At 39.9% G+C, this 16765-nt stretch overlaps 1 protein-coding gene across 8 annotated transcripts in view; it reads left to right on the plus strand.

The window, feature by feature from the left end:
• The window catches only part of TNS3 (tensin 3), a 234011-nt gene that overhangs the window by 60077 nt on the left and 157169 nt on the right, over positions 1-16765 (plus strand). For 6 of the 8 annotated variants that reach the window (XM_049823713.1, XM_049823714.1, XM_049823715.1 and 3 more), the window contains one exon: positions 3711-3822. The exons of 1 other annotated variant lie outside the window; for it this stretch is intronic. In XM_049823713.1, coding sequence (XP_049679670.1) covers positions 3711-3822 — 112 coding nt within the window. Of the gene's footprint in view, positions 1-3710; positions 3823-14038; positions 14097-16765 lie in introns of those variants that run through there. One more of the 8 variants, XM_049823717.1, reaches the window with a different exon arrangement.

Raw genomic sequence — 16765 nt, forward strand, 5'->3', positions numbered from 1 at the left:
AGAGAAACCTTGGTCTAGGCTCCTCTAGGTTTCACAGTAGATTATGCAGAGTTCTTGTATAAACAGCTGTGAGTACTGAATCTCCTAAATTAACTGTTTAACTGAATTGCTTGGAAAGCCCAGTTCCAGTAGTGGAATGTACTTGAAGTGAACAACAGGGAATAAAAAATGCGTATTTTTAATTCAGATGCCAAGGCTGCATTGCAGAATATTTCCAAAATTCCGCAGAGGAAAATTACTTCGATTGTTTACATTACAAATGACATGGACAGATTGACTAGCTGATCAATTAATGTCAAGCCCTACTTACACTAAACTCCAGTATCTAAACAGTGAGTTCTCGTGACAGTTGTCTTGCTTTGGAAAAGTGCAAGCATCAAAGCTTGTGAAGAAGTGTTTGGGAGATAGGAAATAAGGAGACGTGAGCCTAGATACAGAATAAACTTTCTGTGAAATTTATCTGTGAATTTCTTTAAAACTGCAAGCTCTGCAAAACTGTCCTTTTCAGAGTCTCACAGACATGTCCTGTAAACTTTAGCCAGAAGTAGAAATCTGCAGGGAAGAAGAGTGGATAAAATCTAAAATGAGAATTCTCTTTTTGTTGTCTATATATCTAAAAATCAGAGAAGCTGCAGCAACCAGTGGAGATGATGGCATTGCTTATTTTTTTACATAAAAGAGGCAGTGGAGATGAAGGACTCTCAGCTCTTTGGGCACGATGCCTGAACCCATTATGGCACAGAACCTCCTCACATCAGATTAGTGAAGTTACCTGGATGCAATGACACTTCTTTTTTTTTCCTCCTAGACCTCTGTTTCTTCAAAAACATCTCCCATATTTTCAAACACAAAAAGCCCAATCATGACAGAGATGTTTCGAAAATAATAAATTTGATCTGTTTGCCATCAAGTATGTTCCTACATAACACTGAAGTTTAGCTGTTCTTTTTCTTTATCGTTTACTTTTAATATGAATCATAATTCTGACAACATCTTTCTATTTTTAACCTGAAAATAGGTTGCAAATGTCAGGACACAGGGGGATTTGTGATGGGCTTCTACAATGAGTGATTGAAGTGTCTAATTGTATTGGGTTTGTGTGGCAAGGTTTTGGTAGCTGGGGGTTAGAGGGGTGGCTTCTGTGAGAAGCTGCTGGAAGCTTCCCCTGTGTCCGACAGAGCCGATGCCAGCCGGCTCTAAGAGGGACCTGCTGCTGGTCAAGGCTGAGCCCATCAGTGACAGTGGTAGTGCCTCTGGAGAACGTATTTAAGAAGGGAAAAAAGTTGCAGCGGGCACAGAAACTGCAGCCAGAGAAAGGAGTGAGAACATGTAAGAGAAACAGCCCTGCAGACCCCCAGGTCAGTGCAGAAGGAGGGGGAGGAGATGCTCTAGGCACCGGCCAGAGATTCCCCTGCAGTCCATGGGGAAGACCATGGTAACGCAGGTTGTCCTCCTGCAGCCCAGGGAGGTCCATGGTGGAGCAGATCTCCACCTGCAGCCTGGGGAGGACCCCACGCCGGAGCAAGTGGTTGCCCAAAGGAGGCTGTGACCCCGTGGAAGCCCGCGCTGGAGCAGGCTCCTGGCAGGACCTGTAGCTCCATGGAGAGAGGAGCCCATGCTGGAGCAGGTTTTCTGGCAGGACTTGTGACCCCGTGGGGGACCCATGCTGGAGCAGTCTGTGCCTGAAGGACTGCAGCCCGTGGGAGGGACCCACGCTGGAGCAGTTCGTGAAGAACTGCTGTCTGTGGGAAGCACCCACGTTGGAGAAGTTCATGGAGGACTGTCTCCCATGGGAGGGACGCCACGCTGGAGCAGGGGAAGAGTGTGAGGAGTCCTGCCCCTGAGGATGATGAAGCGGCAGAGACGTGTGATGAACTGACCGTAACCCCCGTTCCCTGCCCCCCTGCACTGCTGGGGGGGTAGGTGGAGAATCCAGGAGTGAAGCTGTGCCCGGGAAGAAGGGGAGGGGTGGAGGGAAGGTGTTTTAAGATTTGGTTTTATTTCTCATTACCCTACTCTGGTTTGATTGGCAATAAATTAAGTTAATTTTACTGAAGTCAAATCTGTTTTGCCATGACAGTAATTGGTGAGTGATCCTTCCCTGTCCTTATCTCGACCCACAAGCCTTTTATTATATTTTCTCTTCTCTGTCCAGCTGAGGGGGAAGTGATAGAGCGGCTTTGGTGGGCACCTGGCATCCAGCCAGGGTCAACCCACCACACTAATGAAGCATTGTAATTACAATTCAAATTTATTTCTCGGATGTTTCATCCCCTGCTTCAACCTTTTGAGGACGTGGGCCATTCTACTATTTCTCTCAGTAATTTCTGCTGATTAATATGCTTCACTGACGGAAAGATTTTCCTGAGAGTCCAGCCTGAGTTTCATTCCTTCAGCCTAAGTAATTTCTACTGTGGTGTTTACGGAAGTATGTTAATTATCGTGGCTTTACGCTGTGGGTAAGGCCAACGATGTTTCCCAAAGCTGTTCTCAAGATCAGGCTGACTGCATGTTCCCACCAGGGAGCATGGCCTCTGAGCACCCAGGCCTGCTCAGGGTGGTCAGTCGCCGCCGTTTGCGTTCCTCGGGGCTCCTCTGGCATTTCGGGTAGGCCGATGTGGAGGCAGTACTTGGAAGGCGACATTGATTTTTATGGCTGTTCCTGCGCCTGCGAAGCAGCTGTGTTGTGTGTTTTTGGAGACAGTAAACGTTTTGCCTAGAGCCACAAGTTGAGTTGCTCAACGTCTTGAGCTCAAGTTGCTCCCCATTTGCAGTGCTGACTTTAAGGACAGTAAGGTGCAAATGTGAAATGACGAACGTGAAGAATTCTTTGTGGAGTTTCATGGTCTGGCGAAATATGCTTTTGTTTTCGAATAGGTAACTAATATTTCCAAAAAATCTGCTAATGGAAGTGAAGGTTGTTACACCCTTCCAGAGGAGGTACTGACTCTCTCACAGGCTTTTGGTATCCTCCTCTGTTGTGTTACCTAAATATTTCCTAAGTTATAGAAGCCATATAATATCCATCACATATACGGTATTGACTTGTGCAGTTCTGTCCCCAATTAGAAATTTCATTATTGCGTTACATTTTTAACATGATATTTCAGTTACTGTGACACGCTGTGGAAATATGTTACTTTAAACTAGTGCACTTTTCTTATGCATGAAAGAAGCAAAAGTGATTTTAAAGTTAGCAATCTGTGCCAAAGCCAGCTTGCTTGGGTGCTTTTCATTTATTGAATGAAAAGCCCAAGCTGTCTTCTGCACCAGATGACTTAAATTGGCTATTGTGATAGGGCATTACTTATGTTATTTTTAACCAGTTTAAGCTGAACCAATGCAAGTTTTTATGTAGATAAGACCTTAGGCCAGAAGGTTGTTGGTTCATCTCGTAGGGATTATTCTGTATTTCCTCCTAAAAAATAAGTCATAGAGTGAAATCCGAAGTTATGATTTAAAATGTCTTGCATATCAGGATACAGACACTGTGAGAGGTTCCTCACACTCTGTCACATCCCACACCTGAGAGTGTAAAGTTTGTATTATTCAATAAGAGTGAGGATGAGAGAGAGACCCAGTGCTTTGACATACTGCTATTATACTACTGACACACTACTGTTATATTTAATTTTAAATTGTCTATATTTCACTTAAAAATATGACTCAAAAGCTGAGGGAAGGTCTGATGTTATTTCCCTTGCTTTCAGCCTCAAGAAACAGCTTCAAGGTCTCACACCTTCAAAAACAAGTCTTTTAAGAAATCCAAAATTTGTGGAATCTGCAAACAAGTAATTGATAGCCAAGGCATTTCCTGCAGAGGTGAGTAACATATAATGTGCTGTTTACTTTCTTGCTGTGTAAAGGAATTCAATTTTATATTAATGTTAAAGTTTCTAGGAATCCATGTTGCTGGAATTCCCCCGGACTAAGTATAAATGTTACCTTGGTTTATTTCCTTCCTTTGTACAATAATGTTCCCTGCTTTTGTGGGGGAGTGGGGTGCAGTAGTAGGTAATTGGGCTTGTATAATGATGTGTTTTTATTGTTGTGCTATTCAGGCAGGTTCCAGAATAAAGCAATGCCTGTGGAGGCTCTCTGAGGAGCATGCGAGTGATGTGTGCACAGTGGGTGACAGATGCCTCTGGAATTCAGTCTCCAAATGAGGAAGTGTGTGAGCCTCATTCACTGAGGCATGAAGGTTTTCTCTGCATTAATTTGCAAAAACTCACAAGAGCAGCCATCTATTTATTTACTTTAATTTTTCCAGCTGCATTATGCTCTGTCTAATCTTTAGTCCTTCAGTCTAATCGCTCACAGAAACAATAGCGAGATCGTGCTCCCGGGTGTACCAGACTACAGAGACTCAGCTGCCTCTGGCATTGCAGCCTGCTCCTTACTGCTGTTTCCCCTCACTTTTCTCCCTTGCTGTGTAGAGTTGAGCATACTCGCCTCTTCTCCGTGGGATACCTGTGGCGGAATTAACTCTGGGGAAAGCTCAATAGGTCCTTTTCTGCAAGTTGTTCAGGGTTAGGGGTTTCGATCCCTTGTACTGGTTTAGCCTGGTTAATGTTCAACTCCTGTTACTTCATGTTAATAAAACAGTCTCTATGCTTGCCGCATGCGTGGTTTACCTCCTAGTAAGAAAATGCTATTGTTTCTTCATCTGAAGTGTAGTTGCTGTTTTAACTTAGAGGTGTTCGTACCACTTCCCAGTTCTAGATGGATCTCCTTCTCCCCCCCCCCCTCATATTCTTCAGACATATCTTAGGATCCCTCTGAAGGTTTGAGAGGGAGGTGAGAGATTTGGATGTGGAAGGAATGTTGCCATTTCCTGAGCAAAGGTGCAGACTTTGCAGATGAGCAGCTAAACGTAAAGTGCCTCCCTTGTTCAGCATTACAGTTATCATAGGAGTGGTAATTCTGTATGTATTTCTTTAACATATTTCTTCTGTCTGTCCTTCTGGAGGTTGGTTCCAAAGTTGTTAGGATTTAGTTGTTTTCGACTTAGAAGAAATAGAGTTGTTGGAAGGAAGCCTGCTTAGTGAAGGAACTGCCTGAAGACCCTCTTGATCAGGTTCAGTGTAAAAAGCACTGTAGCAGGAGAGAATCACTACTTTGAAGGGAAAGGCCTTGGGGGTGGGAATAGAAAAAAATGTTTGCCAGTTTGCTCTGGATTTGAGTTCTCACAGCCCAGAACTGGAAGTCACAAATTCGCAAAAGCTGTGTCAGTGTGCTTACCTACCAAAGGTGCTAAGAGCTTTACCGTATGTCTTTTAAACAGGTCAGAGGTTAGGATGAGTCTGAGCAAGTTTTCCTTTTGCCCCAATGTGTAATAGCTTTGGTTCAAATACAGAAACTAACAGTACATGCCAATGTAATTTAACACCTCTTTGGCTAGCGTTTGTACATGGTTCAAAATATCAGGAAGAAAGCAAAATTCATGTGTATTCAAACCATCAAGGAAAAAAGCTTTAAGGAAAACCAAAAAACCTGAGAAACTAAAATACTACAAGCAGTCCTACTGGGATCCCTCCAACACACTCCCCAAACCAATACGTTCATGGCTATGATACATCCATGTCCATATCTAAGTCTGTCTGGGGTAATTTTCTCTAGGTTTCTGGGTGTGATTTTCAGAAGGAGCCCCTTGATAGTATCATGTGAGCACCAGGCAGACCCACCATCCTTCTTTGGTGCTGGTACATTTTGATTGTTAGTTGCTTGATACTTACCTGTGAGATGGGAGCACCAGGAGTTGCACAGACTGAAGTGACGACTCCAAGTAGTTCCAATTTAATAAGAACCCATTTGTATTTTAACTTACAGCATGGGCTTTATAAAGCAGACTTTTGGAAAAGATAGAACTAAAAGTTGTCTGTTCCCTTGCCAGCACTGCAGTACTTGAAATGTACCCTAGTACTGTGAAACTCTATTAATATGAAGAAAAATAAACTAGCTGTTTCAGAGCCAAATCCTGATGCTGCTGCTTCTGGTAAATTCTCCCTGATGTGGCTGAATGAAAGTGAGCAAGTTGGCAATGGGGGGAGGAGAGGGAGAAGAAAAGCCTTCAGTTAAGAAGAAATAAAGTTCCTTTGTGTATTAATGAGAAAACCTTGCTTTTTAACAGTTTCTCCTCAGAAAATAATAGCTCTTTGTACAGACTGCAGGTTCCTTCCAGACTGTAATATCTTATCAGTTAAAGGAAAGTTACATGTCAAGAGAAATGAGGGGAGGAGAAAGGCTCCAGATTGGTCACTATGTAGTATTTGCTGTTTATCTAGCAATGAATCATCTACTTGTTGTAAGAAAAAAAAGCCATAACTGGGTGTTGTGTTGGTTAGATAAGTTTTCATTAGTATGTGGCAGTCATTTTGGGGGTGTGTTGTTTAGCCCTGTCTTGCAAAATGTGTCCTTTGCTAGCAGCCAGGTCTGAATGCAGTGCCTAAAAGCTTTCTATGAAGAATGAATGATTGACTGAAAGGTACGCTTGAATGATGATGTCCCTTTGTCCTTCTATACTTCAGTTCACCTCAGGAAAGCATACTCTGTTATGGTGAATTTATTTTTAACAAGCTCTACAAAAACAGTGGAAAAAGGGAAGGCATATTTGAAGAAGGGGGAAGCTCCTGGCTATCTCCCTGCCTGGTAAGCATGTTTGTAGCTGGCTGTGTCTTTGATGTAATTCTCAATTTGAAGAAAGGACAAACAACTGTTGATTGATTTCTATAGTAGGTGTACATTCTGTGGTAAACCGAGGACCACATGACTCCCTATGTCTCTTCAGCACTACCTCAAACTCAAACGCTTTTGAGCTCTGGTTCGATCTTTCCTGCAGTACAGTTCAGTTTAATTCAGGGCTAAGCAGATATACATCCTAATAGTTAGCCCAAGGGCTGCAGTGTTACAAAAGCCTTTTGATTTTATTTTTTTTAAGCTACTTACCCTAGGTATTGAATATTCAGTATTTTACTTCCTTTGTAAACAAGCTGTCATAATGATGTAATTTCTGTATATTTTCCATGTGAATGTCTATTTTATTATGCATCTTTTATATACGTAAAATAGAAATTTCCTTTATATTCCTATTTTACTTTATTTTCCTTAGCTTTTAAAAATTATCATCTATCTTTGTTGTGTTGCAATCAAATGACTGTTAGTGTAGAACAGAGAGCCTTTTAGATGCTCCGAATCTTCTCAATCTCCAGAAAGTACTTTTCTGGTAATTTAAAAACTGGAGACTAGATTTGGGAAATTTGAGCAGTTTTAAATAACACGGTATTATTTTCTAGCTCTTAGAGCACTGATGGGTAAAATAAGTATGAAGAATTGAAACACTTCATATTTCTGTTGATGAAACTCCCCTCCAGCTGATGGTTAAGTTAACACGTTAAGGTGCTGCTAGTGAGGCTTTACATGCAATACAAAGCATTCTGTGAACTAGATTTTGAACTTAAAGCAATTAATGTTAGTCTGAATGAACTGAGTATCTCTTTGTTAATCTAACCTAGCCATGAATGTGTTGGATTTGGAAACATGTGTTGGAGCAATCCCAGTAGGAGTGCTTGTAAAATTTTAGTTACTCGGGTTTTTTTGTTTTTCCTAAAAGCTTTTTTCCTTGATGGTTTGCCTACATATGAGTTTTACTTTCTTCCTGATATTTTGAACCATATATGTATGCTAGCCAAAGAGGTGTTAAATTACATTGGCATGTTCTGTTAGCTATATTGTGAGCAGAGAAATCCTTGCCATGGTATTGTATGCAAGCTGAGTGTAATAAAGAATACAATTCACCTTCTTTACTTAAAATTAATCTGTATAATTTCTGTCTTGTAAGTCATGTTAACATAAGGTCTCTGGTTGGCTTTGGTACATAAGTCCTGGACTGTTTCCTTGTGCATGTTGTGTGAAGTGATAGTAGAAAGTACATTTTCTCATCAAGTTACAATATCTGTGTTTAATCAAGAGCTTCCAGCTGCTTACAGATCATAGATCAGGATTTGAAGACAATTGGAGCTGTTTTTCTTCTTAAAGAAGTTTGATATTTTCCTTTCAAATTCACCTGCTTGTTTGTGATTGTGCTTGTGGTCACAGCTACTGATCCACTCCAACTAACCCAAAAAGAGATTTTTGAGTTAGCTGATACAAAGAATTCTCTGTATTTAATCAAATGTTTGTTGCTTCTGGCAAGACAAAATATGTTTTTGTATTGAGACTCATTTGGAGCTGACAAACCGTTCTTAAGGCTTGTTTGTGCATACTGTGTGTGTAAATATATGCATATTTGATATGATAGCAGGTGGTTTTATATACTCTGTCTTTCAGTAAGTGCTAAGTTCAATAATAACATATTAGTATCTTAATAATGTGCAAAGCACGTCTGCGGTTACAGTTCTGGCAGACAAACTAGAAAGCTAGAAACGCCAAAGGAATTTGTATCCTGCTTGGGCCAGTGGCATTACAGTTGACTGTAAATGGTGAAGGATGTAATGTGTATTTGTGGGGTAGGGGTGTTTGTGTCACCCTGGTTTCCATGGAGTGATCCTTGTGAAATAAGATCCTGTATTACTAGGCGCTTATATGGGTGTATTATGACATCTATCCATCTATTGATCTTATAATACATTATATGTCAGATATTAACTAGAATTTTAACATAACCATCTTATGGTTAATTATGGCAATAGGCATACTCACATAATTATGTTAATATTGTAATACAGGAGATCTTTGAGAGAATGAAGACTGTCATAAAATTAAAACAGTTTTTTCATCATATCCCTCTTGCTTTTTGCATGATGTTTGTATGTACACTTACATGTTTTTTTGAGCACTGATCCAGCAAATTGTATTGCTTTCCCTGGGACAGTTTTAAGATAACTGCTTCAGTTAATACTTCTAAGATTTGTAGTGATGGATCTCTTGTATGTATGGCTCAGACTTGTCGAGAAATAGCAGAAAACAAAAAAACAAACCAGAAAACCTTACTATTTTCCTAAGCAATTAACTGCTAATTGCCTCCAAATTTAAAAGGTATAAGGACTTGTGAGAAAATGAGACCTAGAATTTCTTTTTGATAGCACTGTATGTTTTCAGTTATGACCAACATTTGATGATACGAGAGACCGACAGCTGCACATCACCAGGATATGCAGGCTGTAAGACCAAGGAGCATGGTCTGTTACTGGCCCTAGAGCAGATTAATAGCTTGTAGCTGCTGTGAACTCCAAGGAAGAGGGATTATGGAATGCCCAAGCAAGGCTGGGTTAGGTAGGGACCCAGGCTCTTGCTATAAAACCTCATTTGACTGTCAGCCTATTTGTGAAAGGCATCTGGAAGGATGTCCAAGGGAGACTGCGTGAATTGGATCTAGTGGCAGCAGAGAAGTCTTTTTAGGAACCCCTCAGAAATGGGTGGATGTTGACCTGGGCATGAGTGACACTGAGTGTACTGTTCTGGGGAGGAGGAGGCTGCAAGGAGAAACGTGGACTGCAGCCCATCTGTGACACCAGAAGCCTGGGAAGGTCAGCCCCTTTTTCCTAGACAAAAGGCACACAGAGTAAATAGCAACTTCCACCGGATTAGTAAAATGTACTCTAATTAACACAGCTGTACAAGCTATGCATTCATATTTCAGCACAGAGCTGAGATAGCGAAACATGGAAGCTATGTGCATAACAACAGCAAAGATATGAAAAGGAAGGATGAATAAAGACTTACTGGACCGTACAGAGATACAGAAAAAGCCACTGTAATTAGTAGGCATTACACAAGTGGTACATAAGCATCCTGACTGAATCTCCATCTCTGGAGCTGAGAGAAACTGTAAAATTGACATCCTTTAATGGCATGTTGTTACCCCAGTGGGAACTGGGGGAGGAGTTTTGGCAGACATCTGTAAGGTAAGTTCCTACTAATTTAAAAATAAAAAATACACAATGCAAAAACCTCTAGTGGAATGTTTAATATTCATAGCAGCCAAGCTGTATCACAGATATTAGATGATGTTTCAGAAAGTTGTCTGTAGTGGAAACATGAGTTCCCTCATTGTTTACCTCATAAGGACTGACTTAATCACTCCAGAATTTGATCTGTGGTTATAAAATTTATTTTAAAGTTAAGTTCAAACCACTAAGGTTTTGAAAAAGCTGCAGCTTCTGTTCATTACAGCTAATAAATTAAAAAAAAAAAAAAAAAAAAAAGTGAGGTAAATGTGATACGGTGTGGTCCCCCATGCATTTTCCAGGAAAACCAATGACTGCTATGTGATCTGGTGTACCTGCAATTTTATAAACTTAGCCCACTTGAAGAGGACCCAAAATTCCTAAGGGTAAATTGAAATTAGAATTATCTACTCTAACCCAAAAACCTGAAATGAAGTGCTACCATCATTAGAGTGTATAATTTGAGTGTGATGAACTTGATATGCCATGTGGGGAAAGGAACATCAAAGTAAATCTTGGTACATTTGGCTAAAACCTTGCACTTCTAATTAGCTTCAAAACAAGGAGGGGGGGAACTACCATGGGAGGCGGGAATAATGTATAGGAAGATAAAGTTTAAATAAAGAGATGGGTGAAGCAGCCTGTTGTAAGTAATGCTGAAGAGTTTGTTCTGGTACATGAAGAAAGCTTCAAGAAACTAAGCTGGGCTACAAATGTAACTCCATTTAGACACATACAGGATCTGAACCCTGTAAATAGGGAGTTGTTAGCTGGTTTTATGCAGGGTCCCCATCAACTGTCAATAATGAGGTTTTAAAAATACCGCAATGGAAGGCATGCCTACAACTGTATAAGTACTTGAAGGATCATGTTGATGACCTCCTTTGCATAGGTGATATTGTTTTCTGTTCTGGTGAAGGTCTTTGTCACTTACATTTTCTGTAGGAGCTTAAGAACAGTCGTGAATCAAAACTTTCAGGCCCGTTAGGTCTTATCCACATAATAAATAAGTTTTTAACAACATCAGCTTTTGAAGATCACCCATTTTAAGCCAATCTCTTTTTTTTTTTTTCTCTGATCCTTGCTCTTAGCATAATTTATGTAGGATATGTTTTCAAGATCCATCACAGGCATGGAAGCTTTGGAGATCTTATAGTTCTTGCACTGTCTGCAGCTGTGAGAAAAACCTGGAGACAGTCCAGCCATTTTTTTGGTTTCATGCTGGTTGCTGGCTACAATAAACCGTAGTCTGGTTGAAATGGTTTTGTGGATGAAGTGTTTCAACATGGGGTTGTCTGTTCAGCTGGAGGGAGGAGGTCTAAAAATAACCTTTGGTTCCAAACTGGATTAAGGTTTAATCATTTCCTACCTGACTTGTAAGTGTAGCTTGAAAAGATGAGGAAAAAGTTGCTGTGTGAGTACTTTATTTTTAAAAATGTGAAAACGTTTTCCCTGTGCTAATGTGTTCTGCCTTTGTAACAGCATCTATGGGAAATTAAACAAAAAAACCCAAACAAACAACCCGCTCCCCCCAGGAGTTTTCAGGATGCAGTTAAAATGATAAAGTTAGACTACAAGTTCCAAAGGAAAAAACCCCCCACAAAACCAACCAACAACCCCCCCCCCCTTGGTGGTCAAGTTTCTTCCTACAAGACAGGAAGAAGGTGGGAGTAAAGGAAAAGAACAGACATACTATTGCAGCAGTAGTGCCAAAATATTTTTCTCTTAATAAAGATTTTTCCACTGCTGTTGTCAGCAACAGCAAGTGGAATATTTCATCTGCAGGAAAGCTTATTCACAACGCTCCTTACTGTATAGCCCCCCTAACTAAAAAATGCTGAAGCTTTGCACAAATTTCCCATAGCTGTCTCTGAGCCTTCATCTTCAAAAACAATGTCTGCAGTCCCTGTCATGAAGTGCTGGGAGCAATATTCAGATGAAGAGACAATGGTTGGCGGAATATGAAAAAAAAGAGCAAAAGAAAATCTAGGAAAATGTTTGGGGCACAGGAAATGCAGATGTTGTTGCTGTAGTGTGGCTGTTAGACTTCTGACATCTTTGGCATGTGACTCTGATAACGTCTTAAAAATAGAAGTGTTTACTTTTGCAGCTAAAGCGCCATATTTCCAGCTAGAGGACACCCCCCATCCAAAGGTATCTCTGCCCCATGCAAAAGTGCATGCCATCTTATTTTTAATGCTGCAGTTAATAATTTCCATGTGTCTGTTTTTCATACCGCTTTCATTTTGGATCTTTATCTTGAGTTGAATTGTTGCAGAGCTCGTAGGAACAGGTCAGCAGAAAAGCGTGTGTGTGTTGGTGAGAGTTTTTTCTAATAATCTGATCACAGTGCTATTAAACCCTTGTCAAAATATAAATGGCAGCGAGTTGCACAGTTCTCTCCATTTGGGACATTTTGGTCATGGATGTCTTTCTGTACCAAGCTCTGACTGGAGAAGACCCTGTTGTGGTGGCCTTGCTATGCATTTGTTAAAACATCTTGATTTCATTTCTGAAAAAAGGAAACCGTGTTTTCTCCAAGGGCCAGCGACAGACCTGGGATTTTCTGTAAAACGTTTCCTGCAGGAGGGAGGTGTTTCTCAGCAATGGTATCCCTAGCCTAGCTACTAAAATGGCTGGGCTTTACCACTCCTGCGACACCCTGACACCCGTCTTTCCATGGTATTAACAGAGAAGACTGGAATTGGGAACTATAAAACCCAAGTCTTGATTCCACAGATCTTTTTATATGCTTGGCTTATGTTACATTTTGTTGTGGATCATCAAGGACTCTTCCATTACTGTCAAAAAATAGCTGTAATAGCATGTGTCTGTTTTGGGGAAGCTGAGTTGGAGATGCTGAGGAAAAGAAAGATCTTTCAAGCAGCTAGGCCTATGATTCAGTATCCTAATTTATTATTTGTCACCAGGAATTTAAAAATGAGTATCGAGCTGTGTAGTATATGCTTTTAGAGCAAGTGATCTTTCTTAGGAATTGGTAAGGTATTAAACTGAGTTACATCTCTTAGATTCTCTATTGGTATGCATGTTTCTGCCCCAAGAGGATTTCGGAATTATCTTGTTTGTACCCTTGCCATATATAAAGTTGCTTAAAAACAAACTCACAAAAACCCACCGTGGAGAATCACTTGATAAAAGCTGTGGTTAAGTGCGAGGTTGTCCTTATGAACTAGTCATGTTTTAATATTCACTGCATGTACAGTGGGACAGAATGTTTGTATGGAATATATTGCCATACTATATGTCCATTAAATGCTAAAATGTGACAAGGTGAGTAGCCCTTACTACACAGAGAAAAACTTAAGCTCTTTGTCCTGGTAAACATAAATTATTCTGTGGTTAGATTACAGAAGTACTCTCTTACTTTGTAAATACATTGCTACTGTTTTTCAGAGAGCATCTTACATGCATGAATGTAAGAAGTAGAACTTCAATTTCATAAAAATTTTGGAGCTTCAACCTGAAAAATATGATTCACAATGCTTGTCCTTCTGCCTTTACCCTGGCAGCAGTATTGTTAACTTGCACGAGTTAACAAATATTCATTTTGATGCAGAGAAATGTCTTTTTTTCTTCTTTCTTTCTTTCTTTTTCTTTCTTTTTCTTTCTTTTTCTTTCTTTTTCTTTCTTTTTCTTTCTTTTTCTTTCTTTTTCTTTCTTTTTCTTTCTTTTTCTTTCTTTTTCTTTCTTTTTCTTTCTTTTTCTTTCTTTTTCTTTCTTTTTCTTTCTCCCCTTTTTAAAAAAAAATGAGTTCTCAGAGCTATTGTTTAGGAGCTGTTTTGAAGTGTAGTAAATTGACTAAATATGGTTTGGCCTCCATTTCATTGCCAGCCAGCTTGGGACAGTTGTTCTTGGAACTGATGCCAGAATCCTTAAACACAAATTTGGAAAGTCTGGTATTTGACGAGAGCTGATGTGTGGGATGCAGACATTCAGCTGTTCAGTTGAAGAACTGAAGTAGCCTTGCCGAGTGTGACATTGATTAAGTCCTCTGGAGTGTTTCAGACACATTTTTAAATTTGAATACACTTGGGCTGTAGTCCTGAAAAGAGCTGAGTGCTATTTCGCTTGTAAGCTTTGCCTGAAGAATGCCAGCATTCGGTAGAAGCTGCTGGTTGAGATCTTTTAACTGTAAGTTGCATGTATTTTCCTTATAAATTGATGTGCTGTGAGTATACTCAGTTGTTCACGTGTTTTTGCATTGCATGTTTGTTGCACTGAAAAGGCATGGGTTGCACGACTGTGGTGTAATACTGCTTTTTTGGCCGTAGAAATTTTCTGAAAGTGCATCTCTCTACTATTCAAGGCTTTCCATAAAAACAGCTGGCATATTGAAATGTGATTCGGGCTCTCTGGCAATCTAATGATTGAGGTAATCTGTCTCTTTGCAAGTACTGCAAATGCTGAGGGAAAACCTGTCTTGGGCTGAGGGGGTGCAAACTTCCAGGCGGGATAGTTGTGCGAGGTAGTAGCATTAGCTGTGGCAAGATGAATTCTAAGTAATGAAATACTAAGCAAATTGATATTTCTCTGTGGGCGAGTAGTTAATTTGCTAGTGTCGGTGTAGGGATGTCTCACCGTTCATGACGTTAGCAGCTGTAGTGGAGAAAACCATATGAATTGCGTTGTAAAAGGATGTGCCTGGAAAGGTAATGATGCTTCTCTCCACTAACTCTTCTTCGCTCAGATACTTGGGGCGTTGTGGCTGCTGCAGCACGGTCCTTGCTCCATTCACTCTTGCTCTATGTGCCTGCATCCTTCCTCAATTCATGGTCTTTTCTTGATACCTCCCTTTCTTTCAAATGCTGCTGATACTCGCTGCCCCCCCCGTGTGTGTATATATTTTTTATTTATTTATTATTTTTTTTAATATTTTTTTTTCCCCTCCCTTCTGGAGAAGGGATGGAGCACATGGGAAATAGAGGAGATAAGAAAATAGAAGGACAAATCAATTTAAAAGTACTCTGACTAAACTCTTATCTGTACTTTAAAAACAACCTCAAAGTTTATTCTCGTCACTCTGCCACAATAGCAGTAAAATTGTTGGTAGGAATTATCATCTAGAGATTGATAATTGGCTGGAGGTTAGTGATCCACGGTATACTTTCTTCCAATCAGTTGTTAATTCCTAAGCAATATTTTAAGCTAACAGCCGTTTTCTTAGCTTTTTTTTTCTTTTTATTTGGTTTCAGCAAGTGGTTGTAAATTTACTACAAACAAGACTTTTGTCGTTTTTGGAGTGTGTGTATATGTGTACATATGCATGTATATATTTGTATACATATGTTCACACATGTATGTATATTTGTAAATGTTTATACACACACATATAGATCTTTATATAAATAAAAGTATTACTGGCAAATGAAAACTTGTGACACCTGCTGTACCTCAGTGGGATATACGTAGATTACATGAAATACTTTGAACGCTTGAGCATCTGGTAAATGCCAAGAACAGCCCATCAAAATGGGCTCAGTTGTTTTGAGTTTTGTTGTTCTGGGCAGAGATTTGGTCTACTTGTGAAACTCAGACTTGTCAAGAAAAGGGAATTGGTGTTACGCTTGGGGATCCATTTCTGTTATTGGGATGTAGCTGATGTGCCTTTTAGGAGCAACGTATGCAATGAGCAGTTTGACGTTCACCCAGGAGGGAAGGGGGAGAATCTCCTTTCTGCTTCTGAGCACAAAAGAATGCTTTGTTTGCTCCCAGCATCTGGACAGTCAGTGATCTCATTTCAGTGTGCTTATTTCTATCTAGTTTTATTATCATAATCAGCTTTATTAGGTAGTGATGGAGAGAAGGTAATGCCTTAACTCTGTCTAATCCATGGAAGTGCTGGATTTAGACATGAAAAGAGTATTTCTGGATGCTGAGGAGGAGTGAAGCTGTCTTTATATATGAATCAGATCTCTATCCTCAGAATGTTACAGATTTAAATACCTGAAAAAATACACTGGTTTTTTTTCAGTCAGAGAATTTTGCCTGATGTGTATTTGGCTAATTACCTCTTGAGGCTTTAGTCTGTTCCCTTTGAATCTTGTAAATATAGCAATGCTTTGTTTGTAAAGTGTTCTTCCTTTAATTATGTACGGAGTTTGTATGCCATATTTCTGTGTTCCGTATGAGTTTAAATGGGATGCTGCTGCAAGACTCGGTCCTGTTGCTGTCCAGGCTAAACTCACATCTGACTTCAGTGCTTTCTTTCCAGCAAAGACAGTACTGTTGTGTTACACAAGAGCAGCAAACTCTGACTTTTCATGTACCTGGAAAGGGAAAACACATGATGACTGCATTTACTTTTAACTATGTCTTTGGTAAAGACTTTGTGTATTGTTGGAGACATCCATGAATTGGTTTTGCATGAACGAGTAGCAAAGTCATGGAAGTTCTCATGGAATGAAATGTGTTTCTGTTTTGTATTTGACCTTGCCCCCCAGAAATCCAGGCTGAAGCATCAGTAAAGAAGATGAGAACCTTGTCTGTAATATCAGGGCTTCCTGACAGATTTACTGTTTTATTCTTTACTTCTTGTGATTGTGTCTTTTTTTTTTTTTTTAATTGCACCATTTTGCAGGAGATCTCAAAGTAGGTTATAGAAGAAACAGTATGCGTGCATATTTTTAGAGCATCTGTTAGCCTTTCGCAAAGTCAAAGCTAATCATGCTGACTTAAAGTACGGGTTCTACTAAATAAGCAGTTCCGGTGCATGAAATCACTTAATGAATTTAGGCATCCCCCATGCTGTCACACAAGAAAATGAAGTTTTTCCTTATGGATTAAAAGCCATCTTCCATTTG

The sequence above is a fragment of the Accipiter gentilis genome, chromosome 20, assembly GCF_929443795.1.
Source record: "Accipiter gentilis chromosome 20, bAccGen1.1, whole genome shotgun sequence".
NCBI classification, from domain to species: Eukaryota; Metazoa; Chordata; class Aves; order Accipitriformes; family Accipitridae; genus Astur; species Astur gentilis.